We start from the raw sequence: 24,057 nt of genomic DNA, 5'->3' as shown, positions 1-24,057 counted from the left end.
TTATCGCATTTGCACACAATTACAATTGCGGACCTTTTTTATTTCATCACGACCATTTCTTCATGTCAATGTAATTTTTTTAGGGTACTAATGTCAGCATCCGGTCAGCTTGATAGCTTTAGGCCAATAGAAGTGCTGACACATCCTTTTCAACAAACTGAGCAACAGGAAGAATTTAATCTAGGAAATGTTGTATGCGCCATCTTTATGGGCATGATATTCGCCTTGGTTCCTGTTACACTTGCTGTAGATATTGTTTATGATAGAGAGGTCAGTAAGATATAGGTATTTTATAAGTAGATATTTTGTAACTTAATTTGAACATTAATAAAGCGTATTTATACCGTTGGTTCTATTATCCTTCCTTGAAGATCATAGATTAAATAAGGTGATTAAGAATGCAAGCTGCGAGTTCTTCTTGCTAACTAATTACAGAGACTATTATAAACAAGAAGCTCGAGATTCACTTTTTTTCCAATTTCGCCGTGAACACTTTTTAACGATTTTACGATGTGTTGGGAGCTTAATTTAATAAATCTATTTCTTCGTACTGAATTTTGTTAGGTAATCAAATATTATTTCATAAATATTTCAGATAAAAGCCAAGAACCAGTTGAGGGTCAACGGTTTATCAATGAGCATGTATTTTCTAACTTACTTCACAATACTCATTTTTATTATGATCATCACAAGCGTGGGAGTTCTTTGTCTTGTAAGTGTATTATAATTTATTCATTAAGCTCTTTCTTGCTAAACTTTGTTTTGTATAAGATTCCATAGCTGCTTTTAACTGACTGTAATAAAAATACCACCAGATCTGTTTATTTCTTAATTAAAACATAAATTATTTGTTTAATTTTTCATCATCAATTATTTTTTTACAGGTAATCCTCAATGATATACCCAGTTTGACAAATGGCTCAGCGATTACTATGCTGTCTGGTCTTCTTATTCTCTATAGTCCATCGGCCATTTTGTTCAACACATGTCTCTCTTACATCTTTGACAAAATGGATTCCGCTCAAAGTATCATGCCTAATATAACCACATGGGTTGGAGTTATACCATTTATATTAGTCGCTGTGTTAGACACTTTTAAATGGGGTAAGTGTATTTTATTTTGATTGTCTTTAAAGTCTTCCTATTGGAACTTAAAAGCCTGTTGTAGAGAAATCTTGAACATCCCACAAGCTTTCTTCGTTTACTCAGGTCTTTATACCTACCTTTGAACCTTTCATTTCTGTTTTCTCCGTTGGTGGGGTGATAATATATTCGTTTACTTATAACAATCTAATAATATAAAGATTTCGGTTCAGAAACGAGTTCAATTTTAAGAGATTAGTCTGATGCCTTTGTACATTTTGTGCCTCATTTCCTTTGGGATAAATTAATTCCGTTTAGCCTTCATTCATATGACTTCAATTACGGTTTCTGTTTTCAGGTAGCAATATTGCATTTTATCTTCATTTGGTGTTCAGTTTTTTGGATGTTATGTACATACCGTATGCCATCATATACTATGTTGATAGGTAAGTAATTTAGATTAGTAGAGTAATATAAAGGCTGCAATTTTTTATTAATTATATTAATTGCCTTCTGCCAAGTTACTCGTCGAAAAAGTTAAAATGCTTGCACACGAAGCTAAACTTATTCCTTTTTTTTTTTTTAACCACTAAACGAACTAGATAAATGTTTTTTTCAATCTGAGACTGAAATCTTACCTGGCGGTAATTGATGATGCAGTCTAAGATGGTAGCGGGCTAACCTATTAGGGAGTATGGTAGTTATACCCCTAATAGGTTTCCAATCATCGCAAATTATAAATGCCCAAATTGTCTGCCGGAAATCGAACCAAGGACCCCTGTTTAAATTCACAGCGCTCGCCGTTGCGCCAGGGAGGTAGTTTAACACTACGGAGCAAAAAATTTAATTCTTTTTTCAAAGTACCACTAGTAAATACTAAAACAAAGACTTATGAAGTAGATTTATCTCAAAACATTTTGAATGTTAAAACTTCTTGAGCACTTTTTACATAAACAAAAATTCCATGAAACCGCGTCATCGTCACCGAACGCTTCCTATCAGCTATGCATACACTGTATATTTGTACGTAGATTTAGTTTTCATTTCTATTGGCAGTCCCCCGAAGAATATCCCGCATGTTTTGAAGTTATATTTCTTTTGGCGCGTTAGGGAAAAATGTTGAGAGAATATTTTTATGATTCGCGCGTGCACCGAAACAAAAAACCGACACCCTGAAGTATAGATAGAATAGAAGATAGCTATAAGGTTTGATAGTGTACACTTTCAATTGTCATTGTCTGCGGGCTCATTCTGATGATTTAATTAAATAAATAAATATATAAATATACTACGACTATGTGTGTAACATCGCCATCTAGCCCCAAAGTAAGCATAGCTTGTGTTATAGGTACTAAGATGACTGTACTGACTGACTGAATATTTTTATGAGTGAATGAATGAGTGAATAATATATTATGTCAAATTAGATTATATAATAAAATACATATAATAAAATTAAAAATGCTCAAAGATAAAAGACCCAAAGAAAGAAATATATACCAAAGAAGTAGTGTACTTTTAACGCGTGTACATAGCTACACAGACTTTTTTTAATCGGCATAATGTTCCGTCCAGGGTATACTTAACTTGCAACCTTCGGGGCTTATGCACAGTGCCCGATCTGGCGAGCTACTTCACAGCGGAGGTGTGGGTTCTGATCGTGGCAATGTTAGTACACGTGCCTATATGCGGTGCCGTGTTGTTGGCTGCCGACCGGCTGAAGTCCGGCGGGAGGATATGTCCTGTAAGTATTCTAAGCCTAATATAAGATTGCGTTTGGCAAATAGATGACACCGAGTCGTAAATGGCTGCTGGGAAAAGCGGCACAAGTTCGTGCAATTTGAAAAAGCCCTACTAACTAACAGTGAATTTAAATCATCAGCATCATTAAATAAATAAAATTCATGAATATACCACGATAATACTACACCCATCGATTTTACGTATAAAATTCAAAATTCAATTCAAAATTCATTTATTTCAAGTAGGCCTAATATAAGCACTTTTGAAACCTCAAGTCTGTCTGTTTGTATTGACTCTACCACCGGTTCGGAAGGCAGATTCTACCGATAAGAAGCCGGCAAGAAACTCAGCAGTTGCTCTTTTCCAACATCAACAATTTACATTTTACATTTTAACATTCATTTTTCTATCTTGTGAGAGCTGAAAGCGGAGCCGGATGCTTCCAAGCGACCTTGTCATTATATATATATATATATATATATTTTATATATGATTTTTAAATAGATTATATTAACTATGGGTAATGTAATTTAATGTATGTTAACACCTTATTAATATGTGATGCACCACCTACCTCTTTTCTCTGTAACTACTTTTTTCTTTGGTGTGAATAAAAGCGTATTCATTCAATCATTCATCGCCATCTAGCCCCAAAGTAAGCGTAGCTTGTGTTATGGGTACTAAGATGACTGATGAATATTTTTATTAATTACGAGCTGTTGCCCGCGACTTCGTCTGCGTTTGATTTTCTTTTTTGATGTGGCATTCAATTTAGTTGAATTTCTAAAAAAAATTTAAGTATTCCGTATCGCTAAGCCCTAAATAAGGAGTTCTGTCCTCTATAACCAACCACATTCAGATCTACACAAAGTTTGGGGAAAATTAAACACATATTATAAACTCTATAGTACAAAATATTATTTAAATCAGTTATAATTTGTCGGAGTTATGGTGTAAAATCGTCAAACACTTTCATCCCCTCTCCCAAAGGAACCGAGCTTAATGTCGGGATAAAAAGTATCCTATACTATTTCTAACACTTCCAAGAATATGTGTACAAAGTTTCATGAGGATCGGTTGAGTAGTTTTTGCGTGAAAGCGTAACAAACAAACTTACAATTACATTTATAATATGAGTAGGGATAGGGATAGGGAAGTAGGGATGTACATAAGAACTTATAATGTACAAATATACACTCAGACACTGAAACACATCCATGTTCATCACACACATTTTCCAGTTGGAATGGACACCTTGGACTCAGAAAGCAGCGTCGCTGCCCACTGCGCCAATCGAACGTCGAATTAACGCGAACCGGGCTAAATCCCCTCCCAGAATGAGAAGGGTGTAGGCCGTAAGAGCGGATTGGCAGACTTCCGCCGCTAAGAACATTAAGGAGAACTCTCAGGCATGCAGGTTTCCTCACGATGTTTTCCTTCACCGTTAAAGTTTGTGATATTTAATTACTTGGTCCCCCCGAAAGGCAAGCCGAAGCATTACCCACTGGGCTATCTCCGTCTCTTACATCATTGCATGGTAATCATGAGTTAGAGATGATAATGTAGAGCCAACCCTCTGGTTGCTTAAGAGCTGGGTCTCAACTCCAATATTACGTTGTTGGTACATATAAATTGTACTACCGATCTTCCAGTATAAAGCTTCCTAACTTAGGATTTGGTCTTCCAGCATAAAAACAGTCCTCCGGAGAAGCCAGACATGGAGTCGGAGGTGGGGGGAGAGCTGGGAGAGGATGAGGACGTGCGACGCGAGCGACGCCGCGTGTCTTCTCTTCTTCAGTTGTCGCCGGAGAACACGCAGCAACCGCCTGCGTTGCTTGTACACGTGAGTTATATATTATCGCGAACAAACTATCTTTTGCAGAGCCTATTTTTCTAATAATAATCGACGGATCAAGCAGATTGCCCATCTGATGGTATATAAAAACTTGCCTATAAACAGACCAACACTTTGCATGCAAAGAACACATCTTGCAAAGGGCCGCCGTGTGTAACCTAAGGCGAAGGGGTTAAGCCACATGTGCCTGCAATAGCACCGGCAACCACCAAATGCTGTGGCAGAAAATAGCATAACAGTAGCACAGAATTAAGACAATCCAGAACCCTCATTCACAGTGGCGTACATAGAGGGTATGCACAGGGTATGCAGATGATATAAAATGAAGAAAATCTCCAGTACGAGTTATAAATACATAAGGATAGGCTTTTTATAACTCTTACAAAGCTTTAAGGATTTATAACTCGTACTGAAGATTTTCTTTATTTTATATTATCTGCATACCCTCTATGCACTCATTCAGCCATTATTGCATTCAGTGCATTGTGTCTAAAAACAGTGAAAACGCCCCGCGCACGTCTCACTTCACACCAGCGTAATGTTGCTAGTTCACCAACTTTTCCCATTCTCCCTGTTTTGTTGTTAACGTTTAGAACATTAAAGGTAAAATAATTACTGTCATCTGCTAAATAGAGTGAAGTGACTAACCACCTGTTCGAGAAACACTACTAAAGTGGAGTGGTTACTAAAGCATCAAATGCTTCAATACAAGTCGTGTACACGGTTTCTGAATGCTCTTAATTCTGTGAACGGTAATCGTAATCTTCCCAGGAAAAGATCAGACACAAAAACGAAAATGCACTAATTATGTATAAGATATCCGGATTAACAAAGCAGAAGTTATAGTCTGGTGGGACAACCTGTTCCTGGCATACCCTGAGCAGTATTGCTCGGTTTATGGCCTACGGTTTTTCATTAAACAATTATCAATATACGATTTAATAATATATCTTACGATCAAATATAGTGTTGCCCAAATGCAAGAACAAGACGAGACTTAGCCAGTCTTGGTCTTGGTCTTGCGCCAATACACCTGGTCTTGGTCTTGGTCTTGGTCTTGCGCTCCCAGTCTTGGTCTTGGTCTTGGTCTTGCAGCAAGAGTCTTGCAAGTCTTGCAATTACCTATTAGTCTATTACTATTTATTAAAGTTTACTTTAAATCTTAGAAAAACGTATTAGAATTGGAACATTGTGAGCTTGAATTAACATAGCCATAGTAAAGATCAAGCAGATTAATAAATAACTGAAGATTTGATAAGAAATTCGAAAAATCAACTGACCTATATGTCGTTTTCCATGGAAGTAACTGTTTCTTAATAAACATTTATGATTTACTAGTTGTACCCTGCCACGCTTCGCTGTTGCACATTGTGATTGAATGGTTGAGAAAAATAGATAAAAACAATCCTTGATGCGTATTATATATCATGCTAAAATTTCATCCCGATCATTGCAGAACTTTTTGAGTTTTTGAAGCGTACACAAACCAACATAACATTTTTATATATATAGATATGTGTTTTAGCACTAAAGATGTCCCTCCTATGTGTCCTTCCAGAGGCAACCAGTATTATTTGGAAATTATAGATAGTTGCAATCATTGACTGCAAATCTTACATAGACTCTTCCGCACTTAAAGTTTTAGTAGTAGTACCTATTAAAGCATTTTGTGGCCAAGCTTGTCCAGGGAAGTCCCTACTACCCCCATGCCTATTTAAGCTGCTGAGCTGCGTTCCAGTCCGAAGGGTGTCATTTCATAGGATGTGTTCCTTGCATGGCATTCAAAGTGTTCTTCTTTTATGTAACAAATTATGGTTTTTCACTAATCATTAGGTTACCACAGCTTGGTCCATCATTTATTACTATAAAAAACCTTTAGGATGTTATCAACAATTATAATTATATAAATAATTTTAACAATCTCCTCTAGGGCTAAAATTTTTCGAAATCTGATAGTAAGTGACCTTAATTTAACAAACATGAAACTTTTATTAAATTTTAAGTCTGTGGGAATGTTTTATAAATTTAAATGTGGGAATGTTAGTATAAAATTTTCATTTTTTTTCATTAGCACCCCCGTAACCGATTTTGTGATTTAAACTTCATTCAATACATTCTTGTTTGCTCATAGCCCAAAAAAATTCTGTCCAAATTTCATGCCTAAAAGAGTTAAAATTCAAAATTTAGTTTTTTATGATTTTTTCTAATCATTAACGCCCCCGCTATACACTTTAACAATTATACAAAAGTTAGACTATCCTTTAAGTCAATGTATCCTCTACATGGATGCAAAATTACAATTCAATCGGATGTATAGTTTAATAGTTTTAACGGAAAAACCGTAAAAAAACTCTATAGATTTATATATTATTATAGATTTTGTCACATGCAATAATTAGCGATCAAAGGTAAATAAACACTGCACAAAACACTATATAGGTACGAATTTGTTATGTGTATCAATTGATAAAAGCAAACTCATTAGCTCATTAAGTAGGAGGTAACCGAAAATCCAAGAAAAAAACCCACTGAAATTGACAGTTTGCTGTTATTTCAACTTTTTTTTTTATTTGACTAAATTGAACTATTCGATTTCGTTTTCTTTTTCTTTTTTGTTTATCTGTGCTCCAATGCACACTGTTTTGATAGATATGATTGAATTTGAACTTTGTACAGAGGTAATAAAGTGCTAATTGACTCTTTGACGTTAGGAACATACCTACATTGTTTAAACAACAGTGACTGCTTGTAATTCAATATGAACTTTATATAATAGCAATAAAGCTCGTTTTAGTTAGAAAACGTTTGTATGGGAAATAGAAAAGGGCTGTTTTTTGGGTTTTTCCGGCAATTATTCGAATTTTTCTCGCCGTAAAAACCATCTTTGAACTTCAACGAACATTTAAAAAAAAGAATTGGCCAAATTGGTCCAGGCGTTGTTGAGTTATGCGCTTACCAACACATTTTGTGATTCATTTTTATATTATAGATAAGCTTACATTTGCTAAAACATGTAAAAAAACAAATTAATTACAATAACTTGACTGTATTTTAAAGAACAATACTTATCTGTCTAGAAAGAGATTGAACCCTCAACTTATAAGAAATTTAATAAAAGAGTTTTACGATTTATCATTTATTTGAATAAAAAATAAAATACAACACAAATCAACAGCTTTATCATTAGGTTATGATACTTTATATCAATTCTTTTGACCAAGAATTAATACAAAGTAACCATCTGGCTGACTCATCACTTAACCTATTTCTATGTTTTCTAATTACTAATGATGCTTTAGAAAATAACCTCTCAGCAGGTACTGAAGTTGCAGGTATTGAGAGAAAATCACGGGCCATTTTCGATAAAATCGGATACTCTGTCTCATGCGTCCTCCACCAATCTAAAATCACCAATCTGAAACTTATTTATTCTATGGAACACCTGTAGGTACTCTTAAAATTCGAAATTATTTTGCATGAATAGTGTCAAATGTTATGATTTCGGCGCGGCGGCAACGATTGTTTTAGATTTCAAAAGTAGCCGCCGGCGCGTGTATCATAACCATGTACTTCCGAAAAGCGGCAAATTTCTTTGAGAAGTAAGTACAAAACCTTTGATGCCGCATTATCAAAGTGCCGATGGTTAAAACATAACTATGCATGCACTCAGTTTGATTTTAATAGATATTTTTTTATTCGCTATGTTTATGGTATTAGTCGTAATGCGCATAGGTCCAGTTTTTCATATTCTTTGATATAGTTTTTTGCGTCTCATAGAATTCCTAAGCGTACCTACCTACCTATACACCGAACTGTTACACCTAACTACTCCGTGAAATAGCGCTAAGTCCTAGCTGCAAGACGCAAGAGTCTTGCAGGCTATGTCTTGTTCTTGCTCAAGTCTTGCACGGTCAGTCTTGGTCTTGGTCTTGCTAAAAATACGCGGTCTTGTTCTTGGTCTTGGTCTTGCAAAAACGCAAGAACAAGACCAAGACTGCAAGACCAAGACTGAATTTGGGCAACACTAATCAAATACCATTATTTGTATGAGCTGTTGGAATTACAGCTTTATTACTTCTTCCTTTCCTACCTGTTTTAGCGGGAGCTATCTCTATACTTTTAACTGACCGCAATTTAAATACTTCATTTTTTCCATCGGTTAAGTGATCTCTCGGATCAGGCGTTGCGTCAATTATTATTATAAAAATAATACATTCTCTATTATATTGTAATTTTTACAATTTCCCATTCTCTATTACATTCTTAATATAACAAACTCTTAACAAACACGTGACCTAATAATTGGCAGCCTCTGTATAAAGAGTGTTCTAAATTTACCTCGCAAAATGCATTTTGTGCGCACTTAAGATTTCAATGCCATTGACAATCAAGGCAGTGCTTGTTCACTTGTTGTTTACAAATAACATTTTAAGTATTAATGAAGAGAAGCACGCTTTACTTTGCGGAAGTCTATGATACATTGAACACATTTTCAGGTTACTGTAAACTAATGTAATAAATGGAAAAAAATTTCTTTTAATAAAAACAATAGTGAATGGGTTAAATTAATTATAAATACAATATTATAGGTAATATATATCTTTACTAAATACTAAAATCTTACAGAATATTTTGGTATGTCAATAAAACATATATAAGAATTTGACACTTATGATTGTAATAGAGGTATGTCTAGACCATTTAAGCTTTTAATAAATAAAACTTGATCTCCTAGCCCTCCTGCCTACTTCTACTCGGGTACATTTGTGTAATGTAAACTTTGTATGAGACAGTTCAAATTATTTTTCAACTTGACTTCCACGTATCAGTCAAGTGAAGCAAGAATATTTTTGTTTAATGTGTGGATGGACGTATCTCGTGATGAACGAAAAGGTACGGTGTAAGTGTTGTGAGTAATGAGTTAGGTATTTACAAGGATTATCTATGTTTGCTAGGATTATAACTAGTGCGAAGAACTAAAGAAAATGAAAGCAATACTCCCCAGGTTAATACCATAAACGTAAATCCACAGAATTCAGCGTAAATCGTTCGTCGTTATACATTGGAATTCAAATTTTTCTCGGACGACCTTCTTGTCAGTTGGGTTTTTGATTATTTTTGGTCACTGAGTTACTCTTTGTGGATTTATATTATAAACAACAGTTTGTTAATACTTTATTTTATTATGAGTTATAGATTTTTAAATACTTAAATTAAATTATATATATTTTTTTATATTTATATACGACGATAATGCACACATCGCCATCTAGCCCCCAAGTAAGCGTAGCTTGTGTTACGGGTACTAAGATACCTCGCTAGCGCGGGGCCCATTAGTTGGTTGGAGTGGTTGGTAAACGTCCGGGAGGTATTCAACTGGTTCCCCGGGCGTCTTACAAAGCCAATAAGAGGGGCGTACTATGGTGGTTATAGTTTTGGTATACCCCCTTTATCTAGCCTGGGGAGTCCCACATAACTTCTAATTAACATAAAAAGGGTCGCTGCGCCTGTTGGCCGTCAATATGTAGAAGAAGTGTGTCAACTCTCTTTTTTTTCTAGAATCTCCGCAAAGAGTACAAGCTCCGCGGTTCACGTAACGGCAACTCTTGCTGTGGAGGAGGGGAGCCGCTAAGACGTGCGGCGCTGGCGCGGCTGTCTTTGGCGGTGCACGGGGGGGAGGTATTCGGTCTGCTGGGGCACAACGGCGCCGGGAAGACCACCACTATGAAGATCATCACGGCGGAGGAGCGGCTCAGTTGCGGAACTGTGAGTTAATTGTTCACACTATGACTCAAGAGAAGATAATTTACTTTTGAAAATAAATAAATTATCTTGTGCCTATTCAAATACCAGAAATCTCATCAAAACAAATTTTATAATTTTCATTAGTGTTTTTATCTACTCTTGAAGGAATTATCAATTTTTATAAATTTAAATTGCATATAATGCATTTTTACGGAACCGACAGGATATGAACCTGCGACTCTCTGGAAATCGCGGCATGATCGCTTTCCCAATTGCGGCTCCCCTACCGTCAATGTCGAAATAAGTATATGCCTTTAAGATCAGTATTAAAAAAAAATCTTATGAAACAAGTAGGTACGTAATTAAAAAACACTGGAAATTTTGACATTTCAAAATGGCACCAAAAAATATATAGGTCGCCTAACTTCCTAGAGAGCCCCTGAGAGAGGATCTGTAAAAAAACACTTAAGAGAAAAATCTACGAGGATTATATTAATATCAGTTACTATGAATAATCGTATAAAGCGAGGGCCACAAACGCCTGTGTGCAATCTGCGTCCTAAGCGGTGCAAACAAACAGAACGTCCTGGCTCGAACGCGTTCTTGTTGTGTTTGTTGTTTCGCTGGACGCAATCTTGACGTCATTGCTGACAACATTCAACAAACTGGAATTCGAAACTAAAGAAGATTTTGGTCTGGTGGGAGGTTTTGGCCGTGGGTAGTTTCCACCTTACAGACAAAGACGTGCCGCTAAGCTATTTAGTGTTCCGGTGCGATGTCGCGTAGAAACCGATTAGGGGTGTTACTACCATACTCCCTAACAGGTTAGCCCGCTACCATCTTAGCAATCACTTACCGCCAGGTGAGATTGCAGTCAAGGGCTAATTTGTGGCGGAATAAAAAAAACATTTTATCATTTTTTGCATTCATTATTGCAGAAAAATTATTTAAATCAAAAACAAAATCGAGATTAATCTAGTTCGTTTAGTGGTATTTAAAAAAAAAAGCTATCACATACCACCAGGTAAGATTACAGTCAAGGGCTAATTTGTAGTGGAATATTTTTTTTTTTTTTTAAATTACTCTTTGATCCTAAGGACTGTCTCCACTCTCCTCTCATAACGAGAAGAGTTTAGGCCGTAGTCACCGTTGAGAACTCGACGTTTCAAAAGTGCTTATAAAGTAGGCCTACTTAAAATAAATGAATTTGAATAGATCATTATGGAGATTGCGTGCAGGTTTCCTTATTTCCTTATGCTCATTATGATTTTTAGTCACAATTAGCGACGGCCCTAGCTGTTTCAAAACATAACTCTATCTATATTAACCTTCTACAGGTAATGCTGGACGGGCAGAACATCGACGACGCCCAGTCAGGCCCGTTTCAGATGCTCGGCTATTGCCCGCAGCACGACGCACTGTGGAAGAACGTCACCCTCCGCGAGCACATCGAGTGCTACGCTGCGATCCGCGGCATCAGCAAGGCTGATACGCCGAGGTAACCTTGCACCTGCTTAAAACATTGTTCATCAGTCCACAAACATCTGACTGCTTTGCACCAGTCTTTGTCTCTTTGGAGACAAGGAAACGGTGTGATCCATAGTGCTTCGATGCAGGTTGGAGGATTCTAACGGTTCTTATAGACCGACGACGGCTTAACGCACTAACAAGTGTTGTTTCTGGTGTTGAATCTCTGGACAGAGAAATCCAGTACCTAGCAACTGACTGACTGACTGGAAAATCGATCCAAGGACTTGAGTGGATACTTTTTTACGATTTGGGTTAGTAGCAAAGTTCTTTTCAGGATCCTAAATGATTTATTGACAAACTTTTATAAAATCGTTTAACTACTATTTAACTCACATAGAGAATTTATTTTTAACTATAAATGTTTAATGTTTCATTATTAACTTTTGCATTACTTATTTGTTAATTAAAATTGCCTTTAATAAAGGTGTGTAAAAGCAAGCTGTCTTAAACTAGCCTAAGTTAGTCGTAGACCACCTTATTACTAAACTTCGTATAATATTGGAACCGTTATTTAGGGTTTTGTTACACTTCAACTGACACTTTATTTTAAATGCCAGAGTGCAAAAAACACTACTAAACTACGCCGACATTATGCCACTTTTATTTATAAGGCCCCCTGTGCTGATATGGAAGAGGTACAAATGTCTGTACAATTAAAAATGTTGCAGAGTATGAATCCAAAAAAACCTGAACCAGATATATCTCTTGATGATGTTTTCAGGATTGTAGACGCGTACTTGAACGGGCTACAAATAATGGAGCACGCGGGTAAAAACGCCGAGGAATGCTCCGGCGGGACGCGGCGCAAACTGTCCTTTGCGTTGGCCATGGTGGGGAGTCCGCGCGTCGTGCTGTTGGACGAGCCGTCCACCGGCATGGATCCGAGGAGCAAGCGCTTCCTCTGGGACACTATCCTGGCTAGCTTCCAGGTAACTCAAAAATCTTTGATAGAAACAAACGTACCTTCATCATTATCAAATTCTGCCATATCAGGCGCCATCTTTAAATTGAAGTCCTAAGGTCTGAGCCCTGAGGGTGGTGTCCATCTTCTTCATTTCTGAATCGGTCTAGTCCACAATATTATAAATTTAAACCATTTTTCCAACCATTATCAACCGCAAAAAACCTTCCGTTTTATGATCATCAGTAGAAAGGATGTACTCGTAATTGATGGAAATCCGTGATATCATTTATTGAATTCCATCCAGATAGATTTGTGTCCATTATAATATTAATTATTTCCTAAAGCAATACATTCTCCAAAATACGCGCTCTTAACATTCTCTGGAGACGTGTAAAAAGTTAAAGCCTAACCTATACCTAACAATAGTTAAAATCTCCCACAATGTACACATTCGTTACCCCATTGGGTGGCTGAGTTGACTTACTTTATTACTTTATAATGGAGAGTGTTCTTGAGTTCTTTACATAATTACCTCCTTCTCTGTTGCCTGATCGCATCTACATGTATCCGAATTACATCGTCACCATCTGGATGCCTGGTATTCTTCTACTATTCGCAATACCAGATCATTTCTACTGCGCACTTGCACATCGAGAAATAATCTCACAACTGATCTATTCCCTCAAAACTACAAACCATATACTCATTATTCATATGACTAGGATATGCGCTAGCAAAAAAATTATAGATAGATGATACGGAAACAATCATCTTTTTAGGGCAGTGATTATATCGATGACTTGCACGCCATGAAGTTCCATAGGAACTTATTACAGAAGAACTTATTCCTTAGTCATGTGCTGGCAAACGTTGATTTTCTATTAAAGCTGTGCGAGATAGCTCGGCTAAGCTAAGCTGTAAGTATGCTATTATTTCCACAAAGGCTAAGCGGAGCGAATGAGATGTGCCAGGAAGCTATGCGTTAGGTAGCTGAGCTATGCCGTACACGGCAAGAAGTTTAGACCCCTATGAAGCACATATAAATTAGTCGCATCTCGTATGTCTAGCTTAACTCTATCCTAAGATGTGGTTACAAACTCAGCTCCCAACCTTGGCATTGGACATCGATTCTGATAAATAAACGAGAGATTTGCTAAGCTATGCAGCTAAGGATATGTATATCGATATCCACCAACAAGCATCTTTTGGTTTTATAGCTGATCTTAGCAAAACATTGTTGGAAACGCGTTGAACGAAGCTGTTTTTTGTTAAAAGGATGCGTGCGATTGTATCTCTAGATAGGATCTCTGGTGGACAAGCAGCCTATACCAGTAGGTCATAACTGTCGCGGTTCACCAAAGCCAATATTAGCTACGAATTTATTTGAAAAAAAAAGTGTGTGTCAGCTCCGACGCACGACTGGAGTTTACTCCTTAAGTACGATTGTCGAAACATACACAAAAAGAGTTTATTTAACTGAATAAAGATTAATACCAAATGAAAGGGTAAATTAAAAATCCTGTGTATTTTCTTAAAAGTTGCCTACTAGTTTCCATGGTAACTAGAATAGGTAAAAAAATGTATTATGTTTTCTATCTCACTCTGTCCTATACATTTATGTGTTTGTTTCTTTATCTAGATATTATTCGGTTTCCTTAGTAACTTAAATAGGAAAAATAACTTAATTAAACGAAAGCGACGTTGTATGTTTGCGCATTTGACGGTTGCCGGGCATGCAACGTCGCAAAGCGAAAACGTAACGAGGTCATTCATTAGTAGATTTTCTCCTCACATTTTTCTCATTGCCTTATATATGAAAATCGATTCTTAAGGAGTAAACTCCAAAAATATGTCTTTTTAAATAAATTTCATTATAATTCTAGAATTCCCATTGCTCATGTAACCCTTCGTACTTACTTAATTTAATTTCAGAGACGATCGTCTCGACTCCTTTTAGTTTGAGGATTTTTTTTTATATTATGTTTTCAATAAATCCCAGATACTATTTGTGATAAAAAAAATGAAGCCAGTATGTTTTCTTATCCAGGGTAGAAAAGGTGCTATATTGACGACACATTCCATGGAAGAGGCTGACGCATTATGTTCTAGGGTTGGAATTATGGTTAAGGGAGGTTTAAGGTGAGAGAAACTCGTGTTTTTACTTCTATGAATAAAGTAGCATATTTTTGCCTTAATACTTTTTTACTGATAAATGATTTTAAACGCAGATGTATTGGTTCAACACAACATTTGAAGAATTTGTACGGCGCAGGATATACGTTGGAGATGAAAATTGGCCAGCATAACCAGAAGCCTGTGAGTATTCGTGTCTTTAAAAAGAACCATTTGGAGTAGCCTCGTTTGTTAGCACGTTCAACTACGGATCTCGAGGACTCAGGACGGGTTCGAATCCCAAGAATTATTAGTATTGTTTCTTCTGTTAAAGAATTTTCAGTACCAGCCCAGAGTTACAAAATTGACTGTGTCACCGTGACGGTTTAAGTCCACCAACCCACATTGGAGAAGCGCTGTAGGTCTATGCTCTAATATGCGAGGAGCCTGTGCCCTGCATTCGAACTTTATTAGGCTGCAGATGATGATCTTTATGATTTGAAGAAGTGTAATTTATTTTGGCCATGGAGCAAAACTTCAAGTCCTTTTTTGATTTCCATATTTTTTTCAGTATTATTTTCATTCAAATTTGGCTAGTTTTGGAAGTTCTTTTGCGATGAATACCTAATCCGCAGAATCGATCAATGCTTTATTATATATGCTAAGCAGTCCAAAAATTCTTATCCGAAATCCTGACTTCAAAATTATCTTTCTGTTAGGTTGGCAATCTACCATTATTGACTAAAACTTACAGATATAGCAAGAAACTCAGTTAAGCCAAACAGCAACAGCCACAAAATTCAAACGTGATTGATTTGGTGTCAAAGTTTCAAGATCATAAAAATTCAAAATTCATTTTTTCAAGTAGGTAGGCTTGCACTATAAGAACTTTTGAAACGTCAAGTCTGTCTGCTTATGACTCCACCAGAAGAAGCCGACAAGAAACTCAGTAGGTGCACTTTTTTTACATCGACAATTAATATTTTATATTTTAACACTCATCGTTTTTAACTATTGACTAAGTTAAGTGTTTGTTTCCAGGTATTAGAAACTGATTTATCAATGACTCCGTCACCGCTGCGGTCGCCTGACAACTCTCCGTCACTAGGAGAGGCAGACGAAGGTAACTTTTAACTTCATAGCTTTTCAAAGTACACCTCGGGCTCTGATTGACTTGCCAGGCGTCCGGATAAAGACGGACATAGTTAGGTTTTTTGATTGCGTGTCCTAAATAAACGGTGTCCGGCTTGTCCAGCTATTGTAAGGCTTATAGGATTTCGCAAATGAGCGAGCGCCGACCATTGACGAGCGCAGGTGACTGGTCTCTAAAAAGCTTGATTTCAATAACTATTTTACTGTCGTACCTATATTAATTGAGGCACAAAATCCTCAATTAGGTAAGGTCCGGTCTTTTTATCCAAATGTCCGGCGAATCTGGCTGGTCCTTACTTCCAGCTATCTAGAGATGGATAAACCAATGACAACAGCTTCCGAAGCGCAATAACAGCCTTTTGCGCGGAGGCGAAATAGGGAGATATTATGATATCGATTGGTGTTCTTAACCACCATAATCAAAATTTATTGTTAGCTATAGCGACCGAAACACGTTACGTCACGTGCTCTCCCAGGCTTAAGAGTAAACAAAGCTAATTTCCTAACTTCCACAAAACGCTTATAACGGAAATAACGCTTATTCCTTGCAGGATCTGGAGGGGGTTCAGCGACGGCCGAGGCGGAGGCCGAGGGGGAGGTTGAGGCGGAGGGGGACACCGTGGACGTCAGCATACACACGCCGCTGGTCGGCAACACGCCGTCTATTCGGCTACACCATCATCGGTGAGACTTGACTTGAGACTCTTCTTCTTAACTCATTGCAAGGTTCTGGTAACCTGTTGTTCTACAAGATATATTCTGCAGAGAGTGCTCAGGTGCTACTCGGTCTAGATTCCTCTTATCATCGGATTGCGAGACATGGTAAAGATTTCCACAGTTAATTACGTAGTTGATATAGATTAAAATATTACTATATCTGTCAATTTATGAATATTTATGTATGAATATTTTTAGAAGCGATAATTTCAGTTTCAGGTTTAAATTATTTAGTAAATTTATTATTTGGCGTTCGTTAAACTTGAGCGATAAGGCCGCCAAATCATGTACGTTGTTTTGCTATACTTTTCTTTTTTTGTCTACTTTTTTGGTGTGCAAGTATATTAATTTATTCATTCATTAATAATATCTAAAAAAAAATATGTACCAGACTAGCTGTTGCCCACAAATTCGTCCGCGTTTTTTTGGTTTTTTTCAAAATCTCTTGTTAAACGTCAGTGTTTCCGGGATAAATGACGATCCTGTCTAGAATGCATGCTACCTCTTGGCAAATATTACCTAGATTGGTTCACCTGGGATCAAAATTTAGTTTACTTGACGTACAGAACTATGATAAGGAAACTACGTGGCACTTACGTTACGATCTGTAGTTAAGTGACGCAAACGATGATCGTTATAAATTTAAGTAGGAAGTTCCGGGTTCGAGGCCAATTTAGGGAATTTATAACCCTACAGACAAAGACGCGCCGCTAAGCGATTTAGTGTTCTACCAATGACTACCAAACTCCCTAACAGGCTAACCCGCTACACCTTAGACTGCAGACAAGAGCTCACTTGTAGTAAAAAAAAAAAATTAAAAGGCAGGTGAGACAGTGGGGAACTACAAGTCTAATTTTGAAGTAAAACTTCTTTAGGCGCGACTAGGGAGTAGCTCAGATTTTTTTCTGACGGAAGTAACGCTTGCGTCAGACGTCTGTGTAGTTTCCGCTTTATAAAAATATTAATTTAAATTCGTCGTAAGTATATGTCATATACCTACTCCACGCTTTTTGACTTATATACAAGCTAGTGGCAAATATCAATTAGGATTATTTATTTTCAATATTTTCAAACGGATCAATTGTGAATAGCAAAGTGAATAAAAACTCAACAGTTTCTTGAAAATCTCTAAATATACTTGTTTATTTTTTACTTTTGTAATAAATAAATTATTAATAAATTTTCTGACGATTGAAACATTCTATAACATTCAATGACATGGTTACATTGACATGTGCTGATCTAACCTTCAATTTTCTACTCTCAATTATTCTATTTAACAAATGAAAATATTTATAAAATGTGAAAGTGATATTAATGAATTTTAAATCCCTACTAATATTATAAATGTGAATGTTTGTTTGTTACGCTTTCACGCAAAAACTACTGAACCGATCATCATGAAACTTCAGAAACATATTCTTGGACGTAATAGAAGTAATATTGGATACTTTTTATTCGGAAAATTATGCTCAGTTCCTTTGGGAGAGGTGATGAAAAAGCTTGACGATTTTACACAAGGAATATATAAAAAATGATAGAAAGTTAACCTTTAGCATATAAATCAACTAACGGCGATTTCGATTCGTCCTTATATGATTACTTTTTTTTTGTAAGTGATAGGAGGGGCTGAGACTGGTCAGACAGTTCTTTTCATATATTGCTTATGAGAATATATATATATATATTTTATAAGAATACACAACTAAACCTAAATTTAATGTCCATGTTTCTCAAAAAACAAAAACAAACGCAGACGAAGTCGCGGGCAACAGCTAGTAGAATACAAAATGAAATAGTAAATATTACATAAAATGGCGGAGTCCCAGGAACATTTTACTCTTTCATCAATTAATTATAATAAATGTTTTACTTCAATCGCGCGTAAAGGTTACACACACACACTTTCTTATTTTTTCTGTGGTGTATACATTCAGTGTCTGTTCAGTACGGAGTCCTCTGGCGGTGCGAGCGCGGAGGCAGCCATCGCGCTGGTAGCCCAGTTGTTCCCGGCCGCCACGCTGGAGGAGAGCTTTGCAGAGCGGCTCGTGTTCTCCGTGCCGCAGTGCTCCGTCTCCAGCCTTGCGCGATGCTTCCAGCAGATCGAAGACGGTAAGGAGTGCCGTTTGCTTTATATAATAATTTAAATTTGAGTCCCAAGGTGCTGGAATGGCAGCCCCGCACTGGTGAGCGAAGCGTTGGCCCACCCCGTTGGACAGATGACATTAAGCGCATCGCAGGTAGCCGCTGAACCGTGGAATTTGGAACTTTAAAATACCTATGCCCAGCAGTGGACGTAGGTCTTTTGGGGAGCCGAAATAAAATTGCCCGACGCCGTCGTCGCGTAGTCGTAATAAGATCTTCATATACTCGAATGTTGCTACGACCATCATCATTTTTCGAATGCGGGTAACATGCTCTCCGGGGCTTTGAGGTACAAGCTTGTACCGCAGTACGGCTTGCATGGGCAGGAGACAATTATCTCCACGGGGATAGGATATAAGTTGATCTTCTCCCATTGCTTTATCAACTCTCAGTGAATTGGCGCACGTTTGGAAATAATATCCAAATAATATTTGCGTTATAATAAACTTCTCCTATTCCATGTTCTCGTGCTTTAGCAGATGGACACGTTAGTTGTATCCCCTGTTAGGGGATATAATCAAGGGATATAATTTTTGTCTCCTTCCTGTGCTAGCCCTGCAGGGCTGGAAATTATTTTTCATATAAAAACCTCGGCTGTTAGATTTAAAAGGACTCATTGCATAACTTTCCTGTGGAAAAGGAAAGCACTTTTACAGGCCTTATTTCGTTTAGATATGCTTACACAACTGTATCAATACTGTTGTAGATTAAAACTGAAGGAATCGTCTCAGCTACACAAAACTGAGGGAAGTGTACAAATAGAAAACTTTAGGATTCCGATGGCATGATAATTTTTGTCCTATGTGTAATAATGTTACACTAGCTGACCCGTGCAACTTCGTTGCACCAAATCGGTTATTACCGGAAAACACAAATAAAATGACGTTTTCTAAAAATGAATCCTAGCTAGATCGATTTATCGCCCCCGAAACACCCTGTATACTAAATTTCATGAAAATCGTTGGAGCCGATTCCGAGATTCCAATTATATATATATACAAGAATTGCTCATTTAAATATATAAGATTAAAGATGTTTTTTTTTTTATATACAGCAAAGGAGAAGTTGAACATCGTGGAGTACAGTTTCAGTCAGACGACCCTGGAACAGGTGTTCCTGAAGTTTGCGCAGACTGAAAACGTCGAGTCTTCAGACCAAGAGCATTAGGAAACCGTGGATAGTTTAAGGCACCTAGAGACGTTGGCTTTAAGATTTTTAACAACTTCTTTACCATCAACTTTTTGCAAAGGTGAAACATTTCCATTCACAACTGGAAAATGTTTGTGTGATAAACATGAATAGTTTTTCAGTGGATGGGTGTTTATCTATATATTATGAGTATTCATAAAAATATTCATCAGTTATCTTAGTACCCAAAACACTAGCTACGCTTACTTACGGGCTAGATGGCGATGCTTGCACTGTCATAGTGTATTTATTTACTCCTTCCCAAAATGCGTAGAACCATATCGTCGTTTGCACCAATACCGCGTAAGTTATTTTGTGAGCAAATTGCCGCGAATGCACGTATACGTTTACCTAGCTTAAGAAATTGTGCATTAGTAATTAAAGTAAAAAAATCAGTTCCTTAACCAAGTGGACTTTTTGTTTCAAGAATATTAAAAACTGGTTCTGAGAAATTAGCAAAAGTTTACTTAATATTTAATAAGTTAGATGGCGATGCTTGCACTGTCATAGTGTATTTATTTACTCCTTCCCAAAATGCGTAGAACCATATCGTCGTTTGCACCAATACCGCGTAAGTTATTTTGTGAGCAAATTGCCGCGAATGCACGTATACGTTTACCTAGCTTAAGAAATTGTGCATTAGTAATTAAAGTAAAAAAATCAGTTCCTTAACCAAGTGGACTTTTTGTTTCAAGAATATTAAAAACTGGTTCTGAGAAATTAGCAAAAGTTTACTTAATATTTAATAAGTTTACTTAGGCGGTCCTATCATGTACCTATTTCTTTTTGTTATCCTAAGCGTAACTGAAATTGTATTAAGACACGCAAATCTAAAAATGAGGTCGAGTAGGGTCTTCTAAAAGTTAAGATGAAACCTTAAACCAAATGTATGGCTTGTCGTTGTCTAGGACCGCCTACGATAAAAATCTTTGACTAACTGCGCTTCGGGAAGAATTTCAAATTAATGATAAACTAATATTTATATTCAGTTATGAGAGGAAAAAGGACAATTCTACTGTTATTTGTGAATCATAGTAAAAAATATATAGTAAAAGACTGTATGAAAAATATGATGTATGAGCCCTCAGCCGCTCTGGAAGGTACACTAAGGTAAATAAATTATAATCAAGAAAACATGTAAACAGTAGGCAGTATTGTGTCGTTTAATGACATTTGAGTTTGAGAGAAAGATCATCTTATGAAAATATAAAAGCGGGGCTTGCTTTACGGAAATCCATGATATACAAAGAACATTAAGCTAATTTGTTATAATCCGCGTAAAGCAGAATAATCTTTACGGTGCAATTTATAACCGTTTATAATTCAAATTTCTTTATTGCTATTTTGGGTGGTTGATTTACAGATGTATGAAGGAGAAACACCGCCAAATTCCGCCTTACAACATGCAATATTGCTGTAAGGCGGAATTCGCAACGTACAGCTGTTCGCGGAATATAGAAAATTATCGTAATTTTCTTCGTATATAATGGATTTCCGCAAAGTAAAGCCTGCTTTAATAAGTTGATATTTTATTGATATTGTCAATAATTTTCATAAAGAAACGGTTGGAAGCCAATAAGCAAAATGGTCTAAACTTCAAATTATGATTGGTGTGTTATAAAGTCTTGTACTTACTTGTTTTCAAAAATGCACTTTGCTATAGCTCATATAAATAATTATTTGCAGTGTGCGAAATCCGGAAAATATATATTTTTGAAAACATGCAGAGGTATTTAAATCCGTAGAAAAAATCCTAAAGCTAACGTCGAACCGATTAGTAATTTTGTGCTTTTTGAAAAAAAAAATGTAAAATAATGAATACGCTTCTGGTATATTCTGTAGTTTATTTCTTTAGGTTTCCTTGGGCTTTTTTGTATGAAGTTTCCAGTTGAAGAGAGAAAAATAATTAGGTGTTGTAGTAAGTAATAATTATTAAGATAGGTTTATATTATTAAAAAGTCACGTCACTCAACATTGTTTGTGAAATTTGGATCTTGCTGTTTGTTAAATTGGGCTTGGAAAAGTTTAGTTTTAATCGTTTTATAGAGTGAAGGGACGTTAAGTGTCGTGGCTAATTAATAGTAATCTCTATCTTTCGATTAACTTTCATCGAGTTAAAATGTATTTATCTATATACAGGTTGTTTAAAATTGTATAATATGTTAAATTGACTGCAACAAACTTATTATGGCTGTTTATTTAACTTAGATATTATATATCAGACTTTTTCAAGAAGGCCTAGTTGGTAGATTTTATTTATATTGGAATTGCAGGACTTACATTTTTAAAATAAGAATTGCTGCATAAGGAATTTAAAGACTGAAGTTTGCGTGCTTATTTCTTACCGTCTAGTCAAATATTTATTATGGTGTCATTTTCAATGCGATGATTTTTTTTTAAACATAGCTTAAAAGAATAAATGTCGGTCTTTTAATACAAATAATAAATGTAGTAGTTTTAATTTTTTATTTCAAAAATACTTAATCAAATAGAAGGAGTAGGTTAGTTACGGTATTATATAAATTAAACAATCTGTATAAAGACGTAACCTTGGCGTTATGATGAAAGTAGGAATATGGATACTAGGTCGTGTTGATACTTTGTAAATTTTTTTATAATTTGATATTTTAGTAGCAACTTTTATATACCGAGTAGAATCAGACAGCACTATGTTTGTAATGATGTTTGCTGTGGCTTTGCAATTTATACTCTTATGTTAGTTGCATTGTAGGTTATTTAATCTGAAAATGAAATTATAACAAATCTAAGAAAACATGTATGAAACAGCGCTATGGTTCTCTACAAGGAGCATTTTGAAATAGATAGCTCAAAGTACGAGCAAATTACCAACAGTGGTGCTAAAAATTATAAATTTCTTCTAAACAAAGTTGTCAGGTCTAAAAGTAGTTTGATCTATTTGACATTGTTCTTTCAATACAAAGTTCAAATAATACAAACATTAATGGTAAGAAGGATATAGAAATAAAAATCTTTGAACAGAACTAAACTAACAGGTATATCAGAAGTTATATTCTTCCACAAAAGGAACAATGTGAAATAGATCGCACTACTTTTAGACCTGATAACTTTGTTTAGTAGGAATTAATAATTTTTAGCACCACTGTTGGTAATTTGGTCGTACTTTGAGCTATCTATTTCAAAATGCTCCTTGTAAAGAACCACAGCACTGTTTTATATCTATTTTATTTTGTTTTCTCATATATTTCGGTACAAAAATAACGTAAATGGTTTTGTAAAGTTATTACATTTTCATTATCAGAATAAATGCCTTAATTACAAGTATCTCCATTATTTTTCTTGAAAATAGTGTATCCACCAATATTGTTAAAGTATATTGGAAAAAAGCAGGCGTTACTGTGCTGAATTCAATAGTATGCATTTAACATTTTGCTTGATTTGCTATAATCTGGGTAAACAATTGAAGCTTAATGTTAGTTGTATATTTTATCAAAGTCTAAACTCGAATTATCAAGTTAACGTCAGTCATGACTTTCTAAATATTGGATAGAAGCAGGCGTTACAGGCGGAATTCTACGATAAACTATGAAATTGAAGCTAATAATTTGCTGTACTCCGCGAAAAGCAGAAAAATCTGTATCGTGTAATTTATAATTTCTTCAATCTTTATACTCCACACCAAACAGATCTTCGGCAATGTACCTACTCTACCGGAGCATCTTTTGGAGATGTTGACTTTACAATGAATAATTTTTATATATCTTTCATAGTATTTACATGTTAATTTGATTCACATTTTTACTTATTTATTGATTAATTGTTAACTTTTCATTGCTTTAATCTGGCAATTTGGATTAATTGACTGGGTATCCAACATCGTGTGTATTGATTAATCTGTTATGTA

At 35.9% G+C, this 24,057-nt stretch overlaps 1 protein-coding gene across 2 annotated transcripts in view; it reads left to right on the top strand.

Moving 5' to 3' along the window:
• Positions 1-23,826, top strand: part of LOC120627811 (ATP-binding cassette sub-family A member 5-like) — a 65,308-nt gene extending 41,482 nt beyond the window's left edge. For both annotated transcript variants that reach the window (XM_039895862.1, XM_039895861.1), the window contains exons 22-36: positions 84-270; positions 596-712; positions 885-1,104; positions 1,442-1,529; positions 2,659-2,827; positions 4,514-4,669; positions 10,241-10,447; positions 11,764-11,924; positions 12,678-12,885; positions 14,908-14,999; positions 15,089-15,176; positions 16,014-16,095; positions 16,676-16,808; positions 18,790-18,953; positions 20,041-23,826. In XM_039895862.1, coding sequence (XP_039751796.1) covers positions 84-270; positions 596-712; positions 885-1,104; positions 1,442-1,529; positions 2,659-2,827; positions 4,514-4,669; positions 10,241-10,447; positions 11,764-11,924; positions 12,678-12,885; positions 14,908-14,999; positions 15,089-15,176; positions 16,014-16,095; positions 16,676-16,808; positions 18,790-18,953; positions 20,041-20,153 — 2,185 coding nt within the window. In that variant the 3' untranslated portion in view covers positions 20,154-23,826. The remainder of the gene's footprint in view (positions 1-83; positions 271-595; positions 713-884; positions 1,105-1,441; positions 1,530-2,658; positions 2,828-4,513; positions 4,670-10,240; positions 10,448-11,763; positions 11,925-12,677; positions 12,886-14,907; positions 15,000-15,088; positions 15,177-16,013; positions 16,096-16,675; positions 16,809-18,789; positions 18,954-20,040) is intronic.
• Positions 23,827-24,057: the final 231 nt, after the last annotated feature.

The sequence above is a fragment of the Pararge aegeria genome, chromosome 12 (genome assembly GCF_905163445.1).
Source record: "Pararge aegeria chromosome 12, ilParAegt1.1, whole genome shotgun sequence".
NCBI classification, from domain to species: Eukaryota; Metazoa; Arthropoda; class Insecta; order Lepidoptera; family Nymphalidae; genus Pararge; species Pararge aegeria.
The sequence above is the reverse complement of the archived record's forward strand: the minus strand, read 5'-3'. Positions and strand labels throughout refer to the sequence as shown.